Here is a 23,341-nt window from a genome sequence, read left to right on the forward strand (position 1 = left end):
GGGTCCTATAACTTTCTCACTTGTGATCAGCGAGCATGCTCATGTGCTAACAGAGTATCTTCGGCATGCTCGAAAAATATGTTCTAGTCTCTGCATGTCTCGTGGTTGTTTGACAGCTGCACAATGCAGCGATTGCCTGACAAACAGACAATGCCTGCATGTGTTGCAGCTGTCGAACAATCGCAAGCCATGCAGGCAGGGACTGGAACATATCTTTCGAGGTTGCCGAAGTCACTCGGTTAGCACACGAGCATGCTCTGATAACACCTTATCCAAGCACATTTGCTCATCACTAATGCTCACTAGTCCTAACTCTATCCATTGGGAAATTATAGTAAATTGAATTAAAGATGAGTCCAGTGTAGATGTTGTCTGGAATGAGCACATTATTGTTTCATAAACCATATCATCATGGTATTTTTTATTTTTTGGATGTTATGACTATAAAACTAAAAACACATCTATTCAGCATAAAACATTCTTTATTATTCATTTTATCACTTAACACTTTTTAATCTTATACAAAAAAAAATGAAAAGATAAATTAAAGGTCTACTTAATTCAGTTTTATACATGAATCTCGTCAAAGTAGTTAAGACACCAGTATTGGAAGCAATCCACCGAGGTAGAGCCAAAAACGGAATGAACTTTGCAACCTACAGACATCTTCCAATGTGCAAAATACAAGAAAGCTAATTATCGGACAAGAAAGGCGTCTTTTCCACTTTAGTCCAGTTTTGGTTTTTAAAGAACCCTATTCACTCTTACGGTGTTCTAAGACCTTATACGCTTGTGTCGATGATGCTTCTTCTGATACGACAGGCAGAGTTGCTGGTGTATAGATTTCCGACAAACTGTCATTGCTTTGTAGAGCTCCATAGGAAAATGAGCTGCCAAAATCAGGTTGGATGGTGCTGCCATTATCGTGCATGCTGATCACTCCTGCAGCAAAGAATTGCACATTAGATATTATCGATAATGATCCTTTCCACAACTGTCTGCATGAGAGTCTTCTCTCTAAGGATGTGCGCACACAGACTTTTTGCTGTTTTTTTGGACCAGAGTCCTTCTCAAAAATATGCAAGTATCCTAAACATTCAGGGTTTTATGTTTACTAAGAGTTTTATGCAGCAGAATCCACATCAAATAACGCTTCCAAATGATTTTAATGGGAAATGCTCAATATAGCCTGTGGCAAACCCAGCAGCACCATTATTCAGGGAGAAATTTAGGCATATTATAATGTTGATTTTTGAGCAGAATCTCCTGTATAATCTTCCTTGCAAAAGTATTAACCAAGGCTTAGAAAGGGTTAGCCATTTGGGATCAAAGCCATCTTTGATTTTGGTACTCCAGAAATAGTAATTGCCACTGGTCTTAGTTGGGCATTGACTGCACCCGCAAGATCAGCAGGACATACTGTAAATGTACAGTGGATATAAAAAGTCTACACCCCTTGTTAAAATACCAGGTTTTTGTCATGTAAAAAATATCATACTAAGAAGAATCATTTCAGAATTGTTTTAACCTTTAATGTCACCCATAATCTGTACAAATCCACCGACATCATTTTGAGGGGCAAAATGAAATAAAGATAAAATAATGTGGTTGCAAGTGTGAAAACTCTTATAACTGGGATGTGGTTCAGAATTAGCCAATCACTTTTAATCTCATGCTAATAATAGTCAGTACACAGCTGCCATCATTTACATGGATTCTTATTATCTCCATATAAAGTTTAGATGTTCTAGTAGGATTTCCCAGACATTGTCTTAGTTGCATTTTACAGCAAAAGTCATGGTCCGTAAAAAGATTACAACAGCTCAAAGGAATCTCACTGTTGAAAGCTATCAGAAGAAGGATACAAAAATGTTTTTCCAAAGGCATTAGACATACCAAAGAACACTATGAATATGGTCATCAAGAAGTGGCTTAAATGACATTACATGGAACTGGATGTCCCTCACAAATTGATTAAAAGACAAGAGGAAAATTGGTCCAGGAGGCATCCAGCAACATTAAAAGGAGCTGCAGGAATTTCTGGCAACTGATGGCTTACTGCATGTGACAATGTCCCATATGTCTGGTCTTTGGGGTGGAGTGGAAAGACGGAAGCGTTTTCTTACACAGAGAAACATTAAAGCCCAGTTATGTTTTGTTAAAATCCACATCATGTCTGATAAATGCATGTGGTAAAATGTGTTATGGTCTGATGCAGACCTGGGCAAACTACCGACCGTGTGCCACATCCAGACCATTGTCTGTTGCTATCCAACTTCATTGGCTGTTCCTCTCCAACCCATGGACTGAAATAGCAAGAGGCCCACATGCTTCGGCCATGCTCCCCGACTCGGTCCTGATTTTACTGGTATCTGCCGATACCGGTGACTGTAATGGTGGAGGCGGGAGCCATCGGCTCACTCTTCCATCATTCAGCCTGTGTGACTGAAAGACTCCACAGCAGGGGCTGAGAGAGTGTGTAAATCAAAGACTAGAGCAGCACCACAGGGAAATGGGGGAAAGGTGAGTAGTGTTTGTTTTGTCATTCACTTGTGAGGTTATCATTATGCGTTTGTGGCCTGTGGTGGATCATACTGTGTGGGGGCCATCACAATGTGTTGTGGGGGGGTTGTAAAGAATCATACTGTGAAAGTCATCATTCTATGTTTGGACGATTGTAGGGATCATTATTCTGTGTTCAGGGGCTGTGGGAGATAATACTGTGAGGCTAATCATTTTGTGTTTGGGTGCTTTGGTGGGTCATCATTCTGCATTTGAGGGCTGTGGAGGATCATCGGGACCATCATACTGTGTATATGGGGATGTGGAGGCCATCATACTGTTTGGGCACTGTGGTAGCTATCACGTGTTGGAGCTATGGGGAATCATACTGCAAGTCATCAGTATGTATATAGGGAGATACTGCACAGGTGTCACTGTATGGGGGATCATTCTTTTTGTTACTGTGGAGGGGGGGGTCATCATATTGTGTTGGGGGGCTATAGGGGCATCAGACTGGGTTGGGATCCTTAATATTATGTGGGGAACAGCGGACCATCATGCTGTGTATGTTGGGGCTGTGGGGACATCATACTGTTTTTGGGGAGCTGTTGATTATAGTACAATTGCTGAATAATAGGAGCAGTAGGATTTACTGCTTTTTATAAAATATAACAAAATCATCGTCTTCAATGTATTGGTTCAATCCTCCAAAATAATCAAGGTCTCATGTGGCCCTTCGGGAACATGATTGCCCACCCCTGGTCTGATGAGACCAAATTTGAACTTTTTGGCCATAATTCCAAAAGGTATGTTTGGCACAAAACCAACATTGCATCACCAACAGAACATAATACCCACAGTGAAGCATAGTGGAAGCAGCATTATGCTTTGGGGCTATTTTTCTGCAGCTGGAATTGAGGCTTTAGTGACCATGGAGAGAATTACAAAAAGGTCAAAATATTACATTTTGCATCAAATCTTTCAGGCCTCTGCTAAAAACCTGAAGATGAAGAGGAATTTACCCTTTCAGTACAACAAAAACCCTAAGCATATATCTAAATCAACAAAGGAATGGCTTTGCCACTTCTAGATGTGCCATGCTTGTATATTCTTACCCCAATAGACTGCATGCCTTTATAAATTGAAAGGGTACATCAACAAAATATTAATTTAAGATTTCAGATGGTTTTTCAATAGAATTAAAACAGATTATACTATAGGTGACATTAAATGTGGAAAAGTTCAGAAATTATTTTTCTTGGTATGTCAGAGTGGGAATGAGCACCTGACTATAATGTACATACACTACACATAAAAACGTTGGGATATTTGGCTTTCAGGGGAAATTTCAAGATAAACCTAAAATGGGTTCTAACCTTTTCAAGTTAACTTAGGCTACTTTCACACATCAGTTTTTTGCCGTCAGGCAGGATCCGGCTATTTTTAGAAAAAACGGATCCGGCATAAATTTTGGAGAACTGTAGAAACAGATCCGTTTTTCTGCCGGATCCGTCTAGCAGGTTATATCTGTTTCCAGGGGGCTGGCCAATTGGATCTGAGCATGCGCAGACTTAAAAAAACGGATCCGGTGGCTGGATCCGTCTTTTTCTGGATCCGGCGCATTCCGGCGCCCATAGACTTTCATTGTGGCAAAAAGCCGGAAGCGCCGGATCCGGCGCTTCCGGCTTTTTCGTCGGAGACAAAAAACGTTACAGTAGCCGTTTTTTCCAGACGTCGGAATGAGACAAGTAGCCGGATCCGGCAAAAAACGGATGAAACGCAATGCCATCCAGCGCTAATGCAAGTCAATGGGAGAAAAACTGATGTGTGAAAGAGGCCTTAATGTGAATCTCTGAACTTTTGAATACACATATCCAACTGTTCAATGTTTCAGTACTTTTTGCACAACTAGCCACTCTCTAACAAGGAGCTTAATTAGAAGATTCACAACAGGTGTATGAACCAGTAATTGGCCAATAAATTTCGGGGTTCAATTAGAATTGGTATTTAAACAGGCCTCCACATCATTCTGTTCACATTTTGACATCATGAGACCAAGACGACACCTAACAACTGATCGCCATTACAAGGCTTCATCCAGGATGTTCTCAGATGGAGGTGGCTACTGAGCTTAAGAGTGTCATCACCAGGTTGCAACAGACATACAGAGAGACTTGAAGAGTCAAAGAAAGGCAGAGAAGTGGACATCCCACACACGGATGACGGCTTCCTTGTGAACACTGCTCTCTGGAACAGGATAATGAATGCCACACAACTCCAAGCTCATCTAAAGGAGGTGAGAGGCACCCAAGTTTCATGTCAGACCATTCAAATTAGTTTACATCAGCATGGTTTGCCTATTAGATGATCTGCAAGGGTACCTGACTACACCACTGGGAACAGATACCATCTACGCTGTACGAAGGACCATTGGGCCTCAGTGATCTTAACTGATGAAAGTTGATTCATGCTGAGCAGAAATTATAACCACCAACAATGTGGGAGAGGTCAAGGAGAGCGGCAAGCATCAGCCACTGTTGTCATCAAACAAGCCTTTGGTGGTGGTGGTGGTGTTACTGTGTTGGCACGGGTGTCTAATCAATACACAACTGCCTTAAGGGGGTTTTACACATAGCGATATCGCTAGCAATATCGCTAAAACGTCACTGGTTTTGTGACATTATAGCGATATTGCTAGTGATATCGCTATGTGTGATACTTACCTCCGACCGGCTCCCCCGCTGATTATAGCTGATCGCGCGAGATTGGGCGGCTCCATTTCTCGTCGGGCGTTTCCTGCTGGGCTTCCTGCTGTGTGAGACGAGCGACGAGTGGACGCGGGCGGGAGGACGTCAGGATCGCTGTGTGTGAAAGGTGAGTATCGTGCGCTGCGTCGCTGCTGCATCGCTGTGAGATCTTTCTGTGTGAAAGCTCACTAGCGATCATTTAGCGATGCACCAGCGATCCTGACCGGGTCGGATCGCTGGTGCATCGCTAAATGTAAAAGGGCCTTTACACTTTATTAAAAAGTTACAGTGTCAAGCCCCTACTACTTGCATAACATTAGTTATCCAGTCATTGTGCCTCTGCACAAACACAGGCCTAATTTAATCTTCATGTACGACAATGCTCTAGCTCGTAGAGCTCGCATCATTATGTAACAGCTGCTGGAGACTGGGGTACCTCAAACGGAGTGGCCTGCACTTTCTCCAGACCTGAGTCCCATAGAAAACCTTTGGGATAAGCTGTGTCGCCGTGTAGAGGCTCGTAACTCTGCACCCTAGAACCTCAATGAAGTGAGGGCCGCCCTTCAAGAAAAGTGGATGTCATGACTCAGCAGACAATAACTCAATTTGTGAACAGCATGAGACGTTGTTAAGCTGTAATTGATGCTCAAGGACACATGAGAAGTTATTGAGACATTGACATTTTTATTGGGGTATACCCACCACTGTTTCAATAAATTGTTTGAAACGAGGAAATCACCTTTGCAAGCATCTACTTAAATGCCCTACTTTCATAATAAAATAACACTGAAGCATGAACCTTTTACACGTTTTCCATAAATTTCGCCTGAAAGCCAAATATCCCTAACTTTTTGTGAGAAGTGTATACTAGGGAACGGACTAAGGTGCTGCTCACTATAGTCATGGTTTTCTTGTCAGGTCTCCATCACAACTGATGGACAGGTGTAGTCTGCTTCACTATTCTGCCCAGTAAAATAGGCACATATGAAACCAGTGAACAGTCTTGATGTTTCAACATACTGTAACTTCTAGTTATAAAAGTTGATGTGCGATGCGTGTGCACGTGTCACATTTTTACCTGGCAGAGCATTAAAGGCAACATAGGGTTCAAATGCTTTGGTCTTCTTTCTGTTTCTGGTGATAAGGAACACTCCCAGAAATGCAATAAGGCACCTATGAAAAAGATACAATATATAACATTTATGAATAAGCTAAACCTGCACAGTAAAAGCATTAAAATAGTGTCGAGACTAACATGTAACAAATATCAACCAAACAAAAATGAACTTCTTAGCAGGCTGTGGCCTATTAAGAAATATTTTTCTGCATACAAAATGTTTTTTTTTTTTTTTTTTTTAAATTACTGCTTATTTATTCAGAGCCAACACCTTCTCCAGAGCTGTACAGAGAATGCATTCATATCCGCAGACCCAGAATCATACGGTTCCAATGAAAATAGACAAACAATTTTATTACACTGAAAATTCAGTAATGAAGTAAGACTGAACATTACACATAGTAACAATGTTTACACTCACCCTAAAGCAAACATGCACACATGTAGCACATCTTCATTGCGGAAGTCAACGTAGAACACTGCTCCTGTTGAAACAGTAAAAGTGAACCATACAAATATGATTATGTAACAATACATGACCTAGTAAAACAGGGTCTGAAGGGTAAATATCTTAAAAAGGGTATTCTCATGTTATGTAATTGGTATAGTTAGATAACATGAAAATAGGCAAGTTTGCAATTAACTTGCTTTTTCTATCTGTTGTCACTCATTGAATGAGAGCTTTTATCTTACATATTGTACAGCTTGTTACCAAGATCGACCACCGGAGCCTGGCAGTGTATGAAAACTAGGCAGCTACATTCAGGTAAAGCAGGTAAAGGGAAGCAATCATCAGGACATTACCTATATTGTTAAAATCAAAGTTTTGTGTTAAATGCATTTTTTTAGCTTTCAAAATCTGTATTAAAAATATAACATTTCTTCACCTCATATTTCTTATTGTTTCAGGAAATAACACATATACATAACCAAAATGATGGATTCCTTTCTTTTTTTACTGAAGTGTCTCATCAGCATGGGCAAAGGTGATTATGAAGGGAGGAGGAGCAGGTCAGCTGTTATGACACCTATTGTGACTGAGGGATCATGTGTTATCAGCTGTGTATGTACAGAGGTATTACTTTCATTGTAATCATGCCTCTGCTGTTCAGAAAATTCCTGTAAACCCATCCGGAAAGGACAGGAAAAAGGAGTCTAAAAAGCCAGAGAGAAAATTGCAAGATTACAATTTCTTTTTTTTAAATTTGTAATATTAACCCCTTCGCCACCTCGGGTTTTTCCATCTTTGAGTTGCCGTTTTTTGCTCCCCTTCTTTCGAGAGCCATAACTTTTTTATTTTTCCGTTAATATGGCCATGTAAGGGCGCGTTTTTAGAGGGATGAGTTGAACTTTTGAAGGATACCATTGGTTTTACCATATAGTGTACTGGAAAATGGGGGGGGAGAGTGCACTTCCACAATTGTTTTTTTTCGCCATACTAAAACTGACCTGCCTTTATGATTATCCAGGTCACTATGGGTTTGTAGATGCCAAACATATATGGGTTCTTTTTTATTTACCGTATATACGAGAGTATAAGCCGACCCCCCTAATCTTGTCACTAAAAACTGGGAAAACTTATTGACTCGTGTATAAGCCTAGGGTGGAAAATGCACCAGCTACTGGTAAATTTAAAAAATAAAAATAGATACCAATAAAAGTAAAATTAATTGAGACATCAGTAGGTTAAATGTTTTTGAATATCCATATTGAATCAGGAGCCCCACATAATGCTCCATACAGTTCATGATAGCCCCATAAGATGCTCCATACAAAATACGCCCCATATAATGCTGCACAAAGGTTAATAATGCCCCCATAAGATGCTCCATAGAATAATATGCCCCATATGCTGCTCCATAAAGGTTATGGCCCCATAAAATGTTCCATAGAATAGGCCCCATATGCTGCCCCCATAAGATGCTCAGTAGATTATGCCCCCATAAGATGCTCCATAGATTATGCCCCAATATGCTGTCCGCATAAGATGCTCCATAGAATATGCACCCAATATGCTGCCCCCATAAGATGCTCCATAGATTATGCCCCAATATGCTGCCCCCATAAGATGCTCCATAGATTATGCCCCATATGCTGCCCCCATAAGATGCTCCATAGATTATGCCCCCATATGCTGCCCCCATAAGATGCTCCACAGATTATGCCCCCATAAGATGCTCCATAGATTATGCCCCCATAAGATGCTCCATATATTATGCCCCCATATGCTGCCCCTATAAGATGCTCCATAGATTATGCCCCCATATGCTGCCCCTATAAGATGCTCCATAGATTATGCCCCCATATGCTGCCCCTATAAGATGCTCCATAGATTATGCCCCCATAAGATGCTCCTAAGATTATGCCCCAATATGCTGTCCCTATAAGACACTCCATAGATTATGCCCCTATATGCTGCCCCCATAAGATGCTCTATAGATTATGCCCCATATGCTGCCCCATAAAATGCTCCATACATTATGCCCCCATGTGCTGCCACTGCTGCATTTAAAAATAAAAAAATGACACTCACCTCTCCGTCGCTGGGGGCCAGGTGCCGGTGTCACTGCTGGAACCAGAGATATTCACCTGTCCCCCGGTCCATCGCTGCTTGCTGCCGTCTGGCACGTCATGTCAGTGACGTTCAGACTGCAGGGGGTGCGGCGCGCACTAACCACATCACCGTGCCCTCTGCTGTCTGAACGTCACTGACAGATGACGTGCCAGACAGCAGCAAGCAGCGATGGACTCCGGACAGGTGAGTATCGCTATATTTACCCGTCCTGGCATGGTCTCTGCAGCCCCCAGCTTCTCCACGATCTCCCTTCTTGCCTTCAGCGGTCACGTGGTACCGCTCATTAAACTCATGAATATGCGCATATTCATGAGTTTAATGAGCGGTACCATGTGACCGCTGAAGGAAGGGAGATGCGGAGAAGCTGGGGGCTGCAGAGACCGTGCCAGGACGGGTAAGTATGACCTGACACCCCCACCCTCCCCCTCTGACCCCCTGGTGTATATGACTCGAATATAAGCAGAGAGGGGGACTCTCAGCCCAAAAAAATGGGCTGAAAATCTCGGCTTATATTCGAGTATATACGGTACTTTTCTATCTCACATCCCTACATGCTTTCTCTGTACTTTACAACCATAGTTTACTAGCCTTAGTACCCAAAGTAGGTAGTTAGTAACATTCTATTCTTTCACATAAAAAAAAAAAAAATGTGTAATTTGGTGTCCAACCATGAACCCCGAAACTGTGGGCTGCCAGAGACAGTCAAGCGCAGCGCTTAGTGGTCTTCATCCATCATATAGACTTTGAATGAAGTTGCACTGTACATGGTTGACAGCTGCTCCATTCAAGCTTCTCCACACTGTGGTCATGCAGTAAAAAGGAATAGAAGGGCTCAGGACCACCCCTTTATAGTGATTAGAAGGAGTTCCAGAAATCACACATTTAAAGGGTTTGTTCAGGCTTGAGGCAAAAGTAAGAGATAAACTGAACGGGATAGTCGACACGTGACCAAATGAATGCGAATAGCCAAAGGTTCACCGGCTCGCACCAGCAATTCATGGCAGAGTGACTGCAGACTTTATATCTTTTCCGGAGGATATACCATACATGTTTCTCTGTGTGTTTTTTTCAAGAAGGGCATTTACTGGATGCTCAATCATTGAGCTGATAAAGCAGATCCTTGCTCCCAGCTGATCAGAGTTCATTCGGTTGAATCTTTTTGGACTGAAGAAGGCTTTGCTTTGGAGACTGGTTTTGTTCAGAGAGGCAGGAAAATAAATGTCTACACACCTTTGCAGCAAAAAATAATAAAATGTTTTAATTTTACCTGCAGTTATAGCAAGAGTTGTAGACATGATGTAATTAACACTTGCAATCAAGGCAGAATCATACAACTGGGAGGCTTGGGACAGAAATCTGCAAAAAGACATTTCATTTTAGCCATTTGATTCAGAAGAATTATAATCACAAAGCACTTTGATCCATTATATAAAACAAATTTTAAGGAAAAAAAAAACAAAACATAAGTGTCAATTTCTTCAATATTGTTCTTTATCATTATGTTTCTGCACTGTAGTAATTAATAAAACTAAAGTTTGGCTTCTGTGCCAATTAGGTAATATACCCAACCTATTAGTTTGCCTATGGATACACTGCACCAATGAAAGAATAATAAACATAATTTTAATTACAATACCAACATAGAAAAATACAATAATGAAGCAGACCTCTAAACTTAGCTGTGAACTTACGATGCTTGTGCAATAGCAGTAGCAACCATACACACAACCATGATGTAAAAAATGGGATAGCCCAGCTGCATGCTGCCTTGTATGGACACAATGATCATACCAGCAAGTGCTTTCACTGTAATAACTGTAGTGGTCCCTACAATTAAAAAGAAATATGTTGGTTTCACATTTCATAGTACACATAAAAGTATTTCATAATACTGGATGCTGGCATTTTTTGAGAGAGATTTTAAAATTATGAAGTACATGGTCAGTTCTGCTAAACTCATTTCCTGACACCAGTGGTGTCCATACTTCATATTTCAAGCTGTTGTAAAATCACAAAATGACATGGCGGCATTCTGTCTTTGGTTTACCAGCAACTGGAGCTCCATAGTGTGAAAAATATTTGGGTATACTAATAGATCACAAACTGCACATGAGCCAACAGTGTGATGCAGCAGCCAAAAAAGGCAAACACAGATCTGTGATGTATTAAAAGAAGCATAGAGTCTAGATAATGTGAAGTATTAATCCCCCTCTACTCTTCATTGGTCAGGCCTCATCTGGAATACTGTGTCCAGTTCTGAGCACCACATATAAAAAAAATAAAATAAAATAAACATTGAAAAACTGGAGCAAGTTCAGAGAAGAGCGACCAGGATAGTGAGCGGACTACAAAGTATGTCCTAAGAGGAACAGTTAAAGGATCTGGGAATGTTTAGCTTGCAAACAAAAAAGCTAAGAGGAGACTTAATAGCTGTCTACAAATATCTGAGGGGATGTCACAATGTAAACGGATCATCATTCTCATTTGCACAAGGAAAGGCGAGAAGCAATGGAATGAAACTGAAAGGGAGAAGATACAGATTAGATATTAGAAAAACGTTTTTTGACAGTGAGGGTGATCAATGAGTGGAACAGGCTGCCACGAGAGGTGGGGAGTTCTCCTTCATGGAAGTCTTCAGGCAGAGGCTGGAAAGACATCTGTCTGGGATGATTTAGTGAATCCTGCTTTGGAGAGAGGGGTTGGACAAGATGACCCTGGAGGTCCCTTCCAACTGTAAAATTCTATGATCTTAGTTTGGCTCACAAATCATACTGGGAGATGTAGATTTGCAATAACTCATGAGCCACATGTTAGGACCCATACCTTTAGAACATGGCCTACAGTGGCAAACTAAACTATACTACATAGGTTCTTCCTGTGTTTGTGTGGATTTCCTCCTGGGTTCTCCGGTTTCCTCTCATACTTTAAAGACATACAGACAGGTAATCTAAACTGTGAGCCTAAATGGGGCCAGGGATGATAATGTCTGTAAAGCACTGTGTAATTAATGGGACTATATAAGTGAGTAAAATAAATAAAATAGTTTTTGTTATTATATCAGTCAAATGCCAATGTCTGAGAATATATAGATTGTTACATTACAACTGAATGGGAGTCCGTAATCCTCAAAAAAAAAAATCAAATTATACCACTTATACATGCAAATACAGTGGGCATGGAAAGTATTCAGACCCCTTTAAATTTTTCACTCTTTGTTTCATTACAGCCATTTGGTAAATTCAAAAAAGCTCACTTTCTTTCCTATTAACGCACCTCATCTTGACTGAAAAAAACAGAAATGTAGAAATTTTTGCAAATTGGAGGCAGCATCATGCTATGGGGGTGTTTTTCAGCTGCAGGGACAGGATGATTTGTTGCATTTGAAGGAAACATGAATGCAGCCAAGAACAAGAGATATCCTGGATGAAAACCTCTTCCAGAGTGCTCTGGACCTCAGACTTGGCCAAAGGTTCACCTTCCAACAACACAATGACCCTAAGCACACAGCTAAAATAACAAAGGAGTGGCTTCAGAACAATTCTGTGACCATTCTTGACTGGCCCAGCCAGAACCCTAACCTAAACCCAATTGAGCATCTCTGGAGAGACCTGAAAATGGCTGTCCACCAACGTTCACCATCCAACCTGACAGAACTGGAGAGGATCTGCAAGGAAGAATGGCAGAGGATCCCCAAATCCAGGTGTGAAAGACTTGTTGCGTCATTCCCAAGAAGACTCATGGTTGTACTAGCTCAAAAGGGTGCTTCTACGCAATACTGAGCAAAGGGTCTGAATACTTAAGACCATGTGATACTTCAGTTTTTCATTTTTAATAAATTTGCAAACATTTCTACATTTGTTTTTTTTCAGTCAAGATGGGCTGCAGAGTGTACATTAATGAGAAAAAAAATTGAACTTTTTTGAATTTACCAAATGGCTGCAATGAAACAGAGTGAAAAATTTAAAGGGGTCTGAATACTTTCCATACCCACTGTATGGTACTTCGTGCCTATAAAAAAAACTAATTTTGTTTTACATAAAATTTTATTCATTACATATGTAAATGAGGGGTGTCAGGGAACTCATGGTCTTAGTGTACTTTTCTGCACACTTAGTTATAATCTTCAGCACCTTCCAACTTATGTTGATTGACAGCGCTAATTTGGAGAGCTGCCCAAATTGAATCTCCAATCATGCATGCACTAACACTGCAGGAGCCAAGTACACACACAGCGTTAGTGCAGGCATGCTCTGATCCCTCTCTCGGTTTCCTTTCTCAGGGATCTGTGAGGAATGTGAGTGCCTGTTACTGGCCGGAACAGAGCCTCAGCAGCTGCCTGCGTGTTGGAGATTTAACCCTGCCTTGTCCTCAAGAACCACCCAGTACGCTACATCAGAGGCAATATTCTCTTTTTTTCAATGCATGTCTTCATATCCTGTACTGGCTGCATCTGAGGTAAATCTCCAATGGGTCCTTCTTATTTTATTGCTTCTTGTTCCATAATTTTTATTCTCATATAAACGCCCTTTTTTTTTTTACATATTTATATTTCTGCATATTTTTTAAATAGGTTTGTAGTTCCACCATCCATACTATTATATATTTTAATTGAGGGGTAATTTAGTGTGATATATTGAGGATATCACAGCGCAGACACACATTTATGTTTATTACTTATTTTTACAACATTGTGGTGTGTTGTGTCTTGCAGCGGGAACTCCTCTATTGGTACTATAGTACTAGCGCCCCCAAATATAAACTTTATGTAATAAAACAAGTATTTTTTTTTTTTTTTTTTAAATGTGAAACGAAATTAGTGAAAAATCTGTATTACAAGTAGGATATTCATAAGGGCCAAGTCTAAGTGGTGTAGCAGAGCCAGGTAGGACAAAGTTAAATCCGAGCACTGCAGGTTTTAATTAGATACACCTGACTAGCGCTTTAATTTTTATTTTTTTTACAAGAACCAGTGCTTGAATTCACTAGGTGTGTCAGTCTGATGGATGAAGCAGAGTCAAGTGTGCTGCTGGCGAGTGACCAGTCAAAATGTGAGCTGTAGCTGGGGGTGAGATGTCCCGAGTGGGTGCAGAAAACCGTGTTTAAGCTGCAGCCTGTTTAGTGTGAACTGTTCCTGGAGTTGAATACTTCTGTCTCACGCTGGAAACTGCAGGACGTCGGGCTGAAAGGGATACTGTGACTGGTGGGATCGGGCCTCTTCAATGTATGAAGAAAGGACTAATCTCTCCTGGTGAGCCTGCACTGACATATGTGCCTGCTGAATGAACTGTTTAGGCCTGTTTCACACTTCTGTTTTTGACCATCAGTCAAAATCCGCCGTTTTTGCAAAAAAACAGATCCACCATTTTTTTTGGCGGATCCGTTTTTTTCCCCCATTGATTTGCATTACCGGCGGATCTTGACGGATAGCCATCCGTTGGATCCGTTTTTTTGCGGGTCCGTCAATTTTTTTGCGTCCGCCGAGATGCCTGAACGGACCATGTAACGTTTTTTGTGCTGAAGGATCCGCATTTTAATAGTGCGCATGCCCGGAGGAATGAAGTCAGGCGGAAATTTAACCCTGAAATCATTTCTGGCGTACAGAAAAAATTCTCTCTCTCTCTCTCTCTCCTTCCCGGGCAGCGGTTCCTTTAAAATTCTTCATTCGGCGGATCCGTCAAAAAAAAAAAAAAAGGATCCGGTGGCATCCGTTCACATCAGTTAGGAACGGATCCGCTTTCCGCCTTTTTGGCAGATTTTAACTGACACAAAAAACTGAAGTGTGAAACAGGCCTTATTTGCAGTGATACGTCTGTGCCCAGAAAAGGCCATTTTGGTTTTGAATCCCTTGGAGTTTTATAAAAGCAATAAAACTGCACCTGTTCGGGCCAAACCACATTGCCTGTGTGTATGCTACCTATTGCCTTCCTCAGAGAGTGAATCCCTACAGTAGATTAATTAAAAAAAGTCTTTAAAATGGCTTGATAAATATTGGGTACTATTAGGTGCCCACTGAGTTGGCGAATCAAGTTATATGATTTAGAAAGTCAAATAAACTGAAAGAGAAAAAAGTAAGGGACGATTACCCAGCAACGCAACCAGCATTAGTATGAGCAGCAAATAATTAACATTCTTCTGCTTGTAGTAGTAGAGCAGGAAGCAGAAAACAAGGATTTCCACCAGCTGTGAAATACAAAAATAAAATGTTAATATAAACAATAATACACAAAACCCTCTTTGCCCTTCACTTCTGCAGATTTACACTAACCAGAATATGGCATTTAAACATGTACAGTTGCAGTCAAAATTGTTCAACCCCCAATGCAAATTTGGTTAAAAGCAAAAATCTTTCTGCTGTTTGCAATAAACCAAGAACAATGTAAATCGCTCAATTCAACTAAAGTAACAGTTCGTTTCTCCGAATTCAGCACAAAATTTATTTCACCCACTAATGAAGTCTCAAAATTATTCAACCAACTTCATGGCAAGCCTCTAACACTCAGATCAGGAATCAGTCCATTCCTCATGGACAATGGCCTCGATGTCATGAATATAATTGGATTATCAAGAGAGTGGTACAAAACATGAACATTGTCTTAAGCAATCAAGGGAAGAGTACAAAAAGGTAATGGTTGGTCTTAGGCTGTGTGCACACGCTGCGGATTAGGTGCGGATTCATCCGCGCGGATTTTGTACAATCCGCAGGTGAAACCGCAGGTCAAAAGACCTGCGGTTTTACCTGCGGATTGCTCTGTGGTTTTGCCCTGCAGTTTTTCATCTCAGAGACACAACTAGATGCATATAATTTACAAGTTCAAAGTGAAAGAAACACTGGCTGCACTACCTGGATATGGCAGGGAGAGGAAGATTCCTGAGGAGGCAGGTGGTCTAAAATCCTGGAGTTACTACAAAAGACCTACAGCAAGATTTGGTAGTCACAGGAACATTAGGTCTCGATTTGCACAGTAAAGGCCCTGTCACACTAAGCGATATCGCTAGCAATATCGCTATAACGTCACTGGTTTTTGTGACGTTATAGCGATATCGCTATACTTACCTCTGACCGCTCCCCCGCTGGTTATCGCTGATCGCGTGAGAAGGTCCTGGACCGTTTCTCGTCGTCAGCTTCCTGCTGTGACGACGAGTGATGCGTGGACGCGGGCGGGCGGATGTCAGGATCGCCTCGTCTGACAGGTAAGTAGCGACCCCCGACCCCTGCGATGTCGCTGGTGAGATCTGCCTAGGCTAGGGTGACAAGACCACTTCTTTCTTATCTGAGAAAATCAGTCCGATTATGCTAATCATACTCTGATGAGAGGCTAATCAGAGTTTGAACAACTTATGATCAGAGTGTGAACTGATTTTCTAGGATAAATTGAGGATGGAAAAAACAAACGAAAAAACAGACATGTGCACGTCCCCACAGAATAACAGTGGTAATGATTACCAACATGGTTTACTTTATTAACACGATTATGGTAATAAAAAGAAACAACTTTACAAAGTTGTTATTATTAGCGCTTCCTATTACAGTACAACTGTTTGGAGTTTAACACAAATTATGGCAACTCATCAGCACCTTTTGATTGTGTTGCGGGGTGGGTGTGGGAGGAAAAGAACAGATTGGAGCACAGAATGTCGCATCCCTCTCCTTTGCTAAAGCGCCTTAAAAGGGCTGTCCCACGAAGAAAGTTCATTTTAAGCAATAGATCTTGGAATAATAATTTCCACAATTGGATATGATTAAATAAAATGTTTGTTGTGAGTTCATTTTCCCCTTCATTACTGAGGCCCGAGGAACTCCCTCTTCTGGTAAAGAAAGGTAGTGAGCCTGATTGTCAAACACCTAAGGCTGATGATTGTGACTGGCTGAGTGGAGTTACGGACTGGATATAATGCTGCCGACGCCCTTCTGCCCTGCGGGTGATTTCTCTGTGGGATCCTTGGAGACCAGTCTGAATTCCTGCTCCTCCAAAGCTAAGTTTGCTGCTCGGCCTTTTGCTTTTGTGCTTTGACTTTGTTTTTGCTTTGTTTTTCTGGATTTCTGCCATTCCCTGCTGGGGTGTGCTGAATTCATTTAGCTCTGTCTTCTGAAAATACCTGAGTGCTGATTCAGTTTTTGAAGCCTAGCTGCTTCAGGGCCTTTTTCATATCAGCTGGTTGGCTTATGTCTTTGATAGGGTTTTGGCAGATTGCAGACAGCAGCCTTCCTTTCCTATCTAGGTAGTTTTGGGGCCTCGTCTTTGCTCAGTCTATCTTTCTGTCTGTGTTAGTATTTTCATCTTGCTTCACCGTCATTATATGTTGGGGGCTGCCTATTGCCTTGGGGTCTGCTCTGGGGCAGTTTAGATTTCCCCTTTCTTTCTTTAGGCCTATGTATTTCTCCGGCTGTGATCGAGGGGTCTAGGGCATCGTAGGAACCCCCCACGGCTACTGCTAGTTGTGTTGATAGGTTCAGGGGTCTGCAATCTGATAGTTGCCAACTTCTCTGGTTTTCTGGACTTAGCTTCTATTTTTGTGTCTGCCTCCTACAGTGACTCAATCATAACAATGTTCCTGTGCTGAGATAATCTTACATGTGCCCCTTCTGGGTACTGTATAATGGCTGTGTCTGACCGTGCAGGAACATGGTCTGTTCATACCACAGCTCCTGGGCGGGGGAGGAAAAAAGTATACAGACCATTCAGCACGGGATCACAAAAGATTCTCTTTCTTTGGAAGAAAACTAAGAAACAGGCAGGGAAATGTTTTATCTAGAAAAAAAAAAAAAAGAATTAGCTGTGCACCCATGCTGTAATATCTGCATACTCCCTTTGATAACTCCCCTGCCCAGGGCCTGTGGTACGATCAGGCCATGTTCCTGTACGGTCAGACACGGCCATTACACAGCAGGGGAACATTTAAAAGATTACCTCAGCACAGGAACATTTCTTTTTAACACATTCAATTGTGGAAATGATTTTTATCAATTGATCTTGGAATAATAATCAACTTTAAAATTAACTTTGTTCATGGGAAAATCCCTTTAAATGCACCTGTCAGAGATTTACAAAGCATATGAGGGGTAACAGTTCACATCTGAAGGGGATAGTGTGGGTTCAGCTCCATAGCCCGCTCTATACACAGGCACATGACATTAGATATACTAGAAAGTCCAATTTTAGTAAGGAGTTAATTGTTCTTGTTGTTTAGTTTATGGCAAACAGCAGAAAGTTTCTAAATGTTACTAAAAAAAAAAAAAAAAATCTAATTTCCAATGGGAGTTAAACAATTTTAATTGCAACAGGACAATGATATGAAAACAATGTTATTTTTTTTTTTCTTAACTGCAAAAAACGAAAACTAACGTCCACGTTCTATGGCGCTAGATCTTGGGGATTGGCGCCGCCAGAAATGACTACAAGATTATTAACGCTATCTTACACCCCACACACGCAAATGTAAAACTTACCATGTACAGCAGGAATGGCCAGCTTACTAAGTGTCTAACGATGTTCTCTCCTGTCATCTTCTCATGACTGTTGGGCCCAAAAGTTATCAGCAGATACGTACCAATGACCGCTAAGCCACAGCCTAAAAAGGACAAGATATAACGTCCTTTTGGGGGATGGAAAAAGACACATACAGAAATCAGAAGGCCGGATTAGTGAACATGCAGGTGAAAAATCTGCTGGTTACATGATCATAAAATCAGTAAATCATTGAAGTGAGGGGATATTGTGCAAAAAGGTAAAGTAGTATGAAAACAAATGCAAAGGGCCAATAGCAATGAGATTGGTAATCTGTCAGTTGGGCCATCAGTGCGATTAAACTCCGCTACATGCGGATGAAAACCACACCCACTTGCAACGGCTAATCATTGCAGTAACACTGAGGCATTAGTGGTAACCTTCCTTGCTTATTGGTTTCTGCTGGTGGGTGTGGCTTCTCACCACATATGGGCAGTGCACACTGTGATTGCACTATTAGCATAATTAAAGCAGCTGGCTGCTGTTCTACTTTATTGCACAAGGTTTTAAAAATTTCCTTCTGTTTTTAAAAGAACAGGTGAAAAAGTGAAAAAAGATCTATTTCTTAGTCTGCAGGGCTATCTTCTGGCTCCTGAAGCATACAATCCTACATACACTTGGCAGGGAGAACAGGAAATCCTTCTGGTTTCCTCCCATCTAAGGTTGGCGCTTTTGAGGCTTCCATGATTTAGCTAAATCATACATCCTTCTTAGCCCTGTTTCACACATCCGTCTTTTGTGTCCGCCAAACGGATCCGTTTCCGTTTTTTGCCGCCAACGGATCCGTCTGAATCCGTTTTTTTTGACGGATGTGCGGTAGCCGCTAATGCAAGTCTATGGGAAAAAAAAAAAAAATAAAAAAATAATTCGGATCCGCCCAAAACATCGCGGATCTGTTTAACGGAAAATGACGGATTTGGACGGATTTAAAAAAACGGAAGTGTGATCCAGGCCTTAGGCTCCAGAACAGTGGGTTAAAGGGAAAATTAAAGGATAACATACCCTTATGTATATGAATCTCAGAGGTGGGTGCGGATTTGGAAGAGCTGCTCCAGCTCTGATGATCAGCATATCATTTGAATGACCACCATGTAATGATAAACTTCCCTCCACAGAACGTTTAGGACCATATTAAAAAGGGCTTATCTACGCAAGCCACGTAAGATAAAACTTCCCCAGAATTACGGTTTCACATACCGCAGCACTGGAAGTGTAAAAATAATTTGTGATTACGTTGAAGCTTTCAACAAGCATAAGAGAACCATTAGCACATGATGGCAAATATGCTGATCACGTCCATAAATGTTGGAACTGCAAAACAGAATAGAATCCTAACGGTTTTCTTAATAGGCCAGGTGCACTCCACTGTATTTTCCGTGCGAGTGCAATGCAAAACATTGGATCGCACTGAGACCAATGTTAGTTTATGGGGCTATGCACGTCAGATCTTTTCCTTGGACTGATTCTGTACAAGCAAAAAAAAAAAAAAAATTAAAATCTCTGCATGATCTGAGATCTGATATTCAGATTGCCCATGGCCATGTAAGTCAATAAAAGTCAATTTTAGAGATGGGTGGACACCTCGATGTTCGGGTCCAGCAGGTTTGGCCGAACAGTTACAAAAAGTTCAGATTCACGTACCAGAACAGTGCCCAGACCCAAACCCGGACCCCGTTCACTTGAATTGGGGGGGGGGGGGGCATGTGAAATCATCACGGCCGGCAAGACAGCCGTAGTTCCTATGCTCTCAAAAGACAGCGCGAGTCCGCAGCTGTGATTGGAGGTATAAAGTTTACCTCCTGTCACTGGTGTCGGCTGATGGGACTACTGCTCCCATCAGTCGACACCTGCTGACGGTAATAACAGCGAGAGCAGAAGGCAGCTGATGGTAGAATCCATCAGCCAGCGCTGTAAATAAATAAATAAAAAAATGGCATATGTGCCCCTGTATTTTTGATAACCAGTCAGGCAAAACTCACAGCTGGGGTGTGCAATCCTCAGCTGTCAGCAAGGTTGGTTATCAAGAACAGAGATGTCCCCACTCCGATTTTTTTTAAATATTTAAATAATTTAAAAAAAATGGAGTGGGGTCACCCCCATTTTTGACAACAAGCCTTGCTAAAGCAGACAGCTGGGGGCTGGTATTCTCAGGCTGGTAAGGTGCCATGGATATTGCCCCCCCAGCCTAAAAATAGCAGCCTACAGCTTCCCAGAAAATGCGCATCTAACAAATGCGCCAATTCAGTGCTTTGCCTGGCTCTTCCTACTTGCCCTGTAGCGGTGGCAAGTCGGTAATTTGTGGGGTTGATGTCACCTTTGTATTGTCAGGTGACATCAAGCCCACGGGTTAGTAACGGAGAAGTGTCTATAAGACACCTATCCATTACTAATCCTATAGTTGTATTGTAAATAAAAACGCAGCCAGAATAAAGTCTTTTATTTGAAATAAAAATGGAAAAGTGTTTTGTTTTTAAATAAAACAAAACACAGTTATACTCACATAATGCCCAATTCCATTGAATCCCTTTACTCCTGTAATTAAACAAAAATGAAAAATAAAAAAAAAACAAAAAACACATATCCCTCACCTGTCCGTCGTTCTGTCCCAGTTTTCAACATGGACAATGCGACCGTACAGGCCGAGAACCACAGGGGAATAAGCTGCTGCGAGCGCAGCATCATTGACTAGTGGTGACGTCATTGAGGTTACGCCATTGAGATGACAAATCGCACAGTAAGGAAGTATCATGGTGCAGAGGCGAGTTTCACTACGGTGAATTTGAACTGCAGTGAACTCACCTCTTATCCGTGACTTTTTCTCACTGTGCCATCGGTGATCCCACTGGAGGGAGATCACCACAGTTCATTGGCCCTGCTGGGAATGCAGCTTCAGTGACTGGCTGTAACCTAGATTATGTCACAGCTTGTTACTGATGCAGCTCATTCAGAGGATCTCAGTGTGGACGGTCACAATTTGGCACCATCCAGGTTGAAAACTGTTTATCCCCCAGACATGGATTACGGCGTGGGAGAGAATGAAGGACAGGTGAGGGATATTGTTGCATTTTTTATTTTATTACAGGAGATGAGGGATTCAATGGAATGGGCATTAGGTGAATATAACTGTTTGTTATTTTAAATGAAACGTAAACGTGTGTTTTGTTTTATTTTTCATAAAATACTTTATTCTGGCTGAATCTTTATTTACAATACAACTATGTACCATACAACTATAGGATTAGTAATGGATCGTTTTCTTATAGAAGCTTCTCTGTTAGTAAGCCATGGGCTTGATGTCACCTGAAAATACAAAGATGACATCAACCCCACAAATATGAACCCCAATTGCCACTGCTACAGTGGGAAGAGCTGGGCAAAGAGCCAGATTTGGCGCATCTAATAGAGGTGGCTTTTCTGGGCTGCTGCAGGCTGCTATTTTTAGGCTGGGGGGGCAATATCCATGGCCCCTTACCAGCCTGAGAATATCAACCCCCAGCTGTCTGCTTTAGCTTGGCTGGTTGTCAAAAAATGGGGGGGACCCCACGCAGTTTTTATAAATTACTTATTTAAATAATTAAGAAATACGAGGTGGGGACCCCTCTATTCTTGATAACCAGCCGTGCTGAAGCTGACGGTTGAAGCCCCCAGCTGTCAGTTTTGCCTGGCTATCAAAAATACAGTGGAACCCACGCTGTTTTTTTCTTAAAAATTAATTACAAGCAGGTGCCAGCTGATGAGTACTCCCATCAGCTGCTCCTGCTCTCACTGCTATTAGCAGCAGCAGTCGTCGGCTGATGGGAGCAGTAGTCCCATCAGCCAACATCAATGACTGCAGGTAAACTTTAAACCTCCGATCATAGCTGCAGGCTCATGCTGTCATTTGACAGCGTGGAAACCGTGCCTGTCTGACCGGTCGTGATGATTTTTCCGCCGATCAGAAGCAGTGTTTGCCGCACTGTCATGCAAATGACAGCTCGACAAACACCTGGTGTTCGGGGGGCTGAACCCGTACAGTAACACGGACTACCTGGTGAAGTCCCTGTTCGGTGTCTTTGCCCTAATAGTAGATGTTCGGTACGAATGCCGAACTTTACTGCTCGGGTTCACCCATCTCTAGTCAATTTGCATAATTGGCCCGATTCTCTCAGTTGACAATACATGATAGTCTGCAACTGCCTTTAGGATTCCAAATGTCACACCCCCTTGTTAGTTTTCTTCATCAGCTGGAAAACCCATTTGACTTTTGTGTTTCTTAAAAGAAAAAGGATGTATAGAAGAAAAAAAATAGGGTTAATAAGGAAAAAAAATATGATTACAAGGAAAAGCAATATTTAACACTAAAGTTTAAGCCATGCCAATATCTTTGCCCAAGTAACCCTTTAAGTGCAGTGGGAATCAGACACCTCCTGTGCAATCAATTGTGTCCAAATCAGATTGATGCGTGCAGTGTTTCACTATAACAAGCATTGAGGTGACATACCACCCATATTGGTGGCTAAATGACATAGGTAATAGTTATGACATTAGTAATAAGAAAAATCTGAGATGACTATTTATATTTATGATCAGATGGACAAAACTAAATGCACAGATCCAGGATTGCATACAGTGTGTTAGCAAAGCAACAAGCACGTTATCGGCCAGAGCTTCTCAGTTTACCAAAAGGGAAAAATGACATTAATTGTCCTGTGAAAAGAAGGTTTATACTGTATGTCTAACACAAACATCAAAAGTGATTTGGATAATGAAAATTGTATAAGCCAAAAGTAAGGTAAGTGGTACAAACATAGACTAGACATTCTTAAAAGCACACAAAGATGTTCATGGCTTCTGATAAATTTGGTGCATCTTTAGATGTATAGTGCCCGATTTGTCAACACCTTTACATCAGGAT

At 41.5% G+C, this 23,341-nt stretch overlaps 1 protein-coding gene across 6 annotated transcripts in view; it reads right to left on the reverse strand.

Annotated features, from left to right (window-relative positions):
- Window positions 1-464: 464 nt before the first annotated feature.
- NIPAL3 (NIPA like domain containing 3) overlaps window positions 465-23,341 on the reverse strand; it is a 41,528-nt gene continuing 18,651 nt past the window's right edge. For 5 of the 6 annotated variants that reach the window (XM_073572545.1, XM_073572513.1, XM_073572526.1 and 2 more), the window contains 7 exons: window positions 18,390-18,535; window positions 15,025-15,121; window positions 10,633-10,768; window positions 10,209-10,297; window positions 6,788-6,851; window positions 6,328-6,422; window positions 465-942 (listed from right to left, as the gene is read on the reverse strand). In XM_073572545.1, coding sequence (XP_073428646.1) covers window positions 755-942; window positions 6,328-6,422; window positions 6,788-6,851; window positions 10,209-10,297; window positions 10,633-10,768; window positions 15,025-15,121; window positions 18,390-18,535 — 815 coding nt within the window. In that variant the 3' untranslated portion in view covers window positions 465-754. The remainder of the gene's footprint in view (window positions 943-6,327; window positions 6,423-6,787; window positions 6,852-10,208; window positions 10,298-10,632; window positions 10,769-15,024; window positions 15,122-18,389; window positions 18,536-23,341) is intronic. The other variant, XM_073572537.1, reaches the window with a different exon arrangement.

Source organism: Dendrobates tinctorius, unplaced genomic scaffold (assembly GCF_039654945.1).
Source record: "Dendrobates tinctorius isolate UK_male_01 unplaced genomic scaffold, ASM3965494v1 ptg000007l, whole genome shotgun sequence".
Lineage (NCBI taxonomy): Eukaryota > Metazoa > Chordata > Amphibia > Anura > Dendrobatidae > Dendrobates > Dendrobates tinctorius.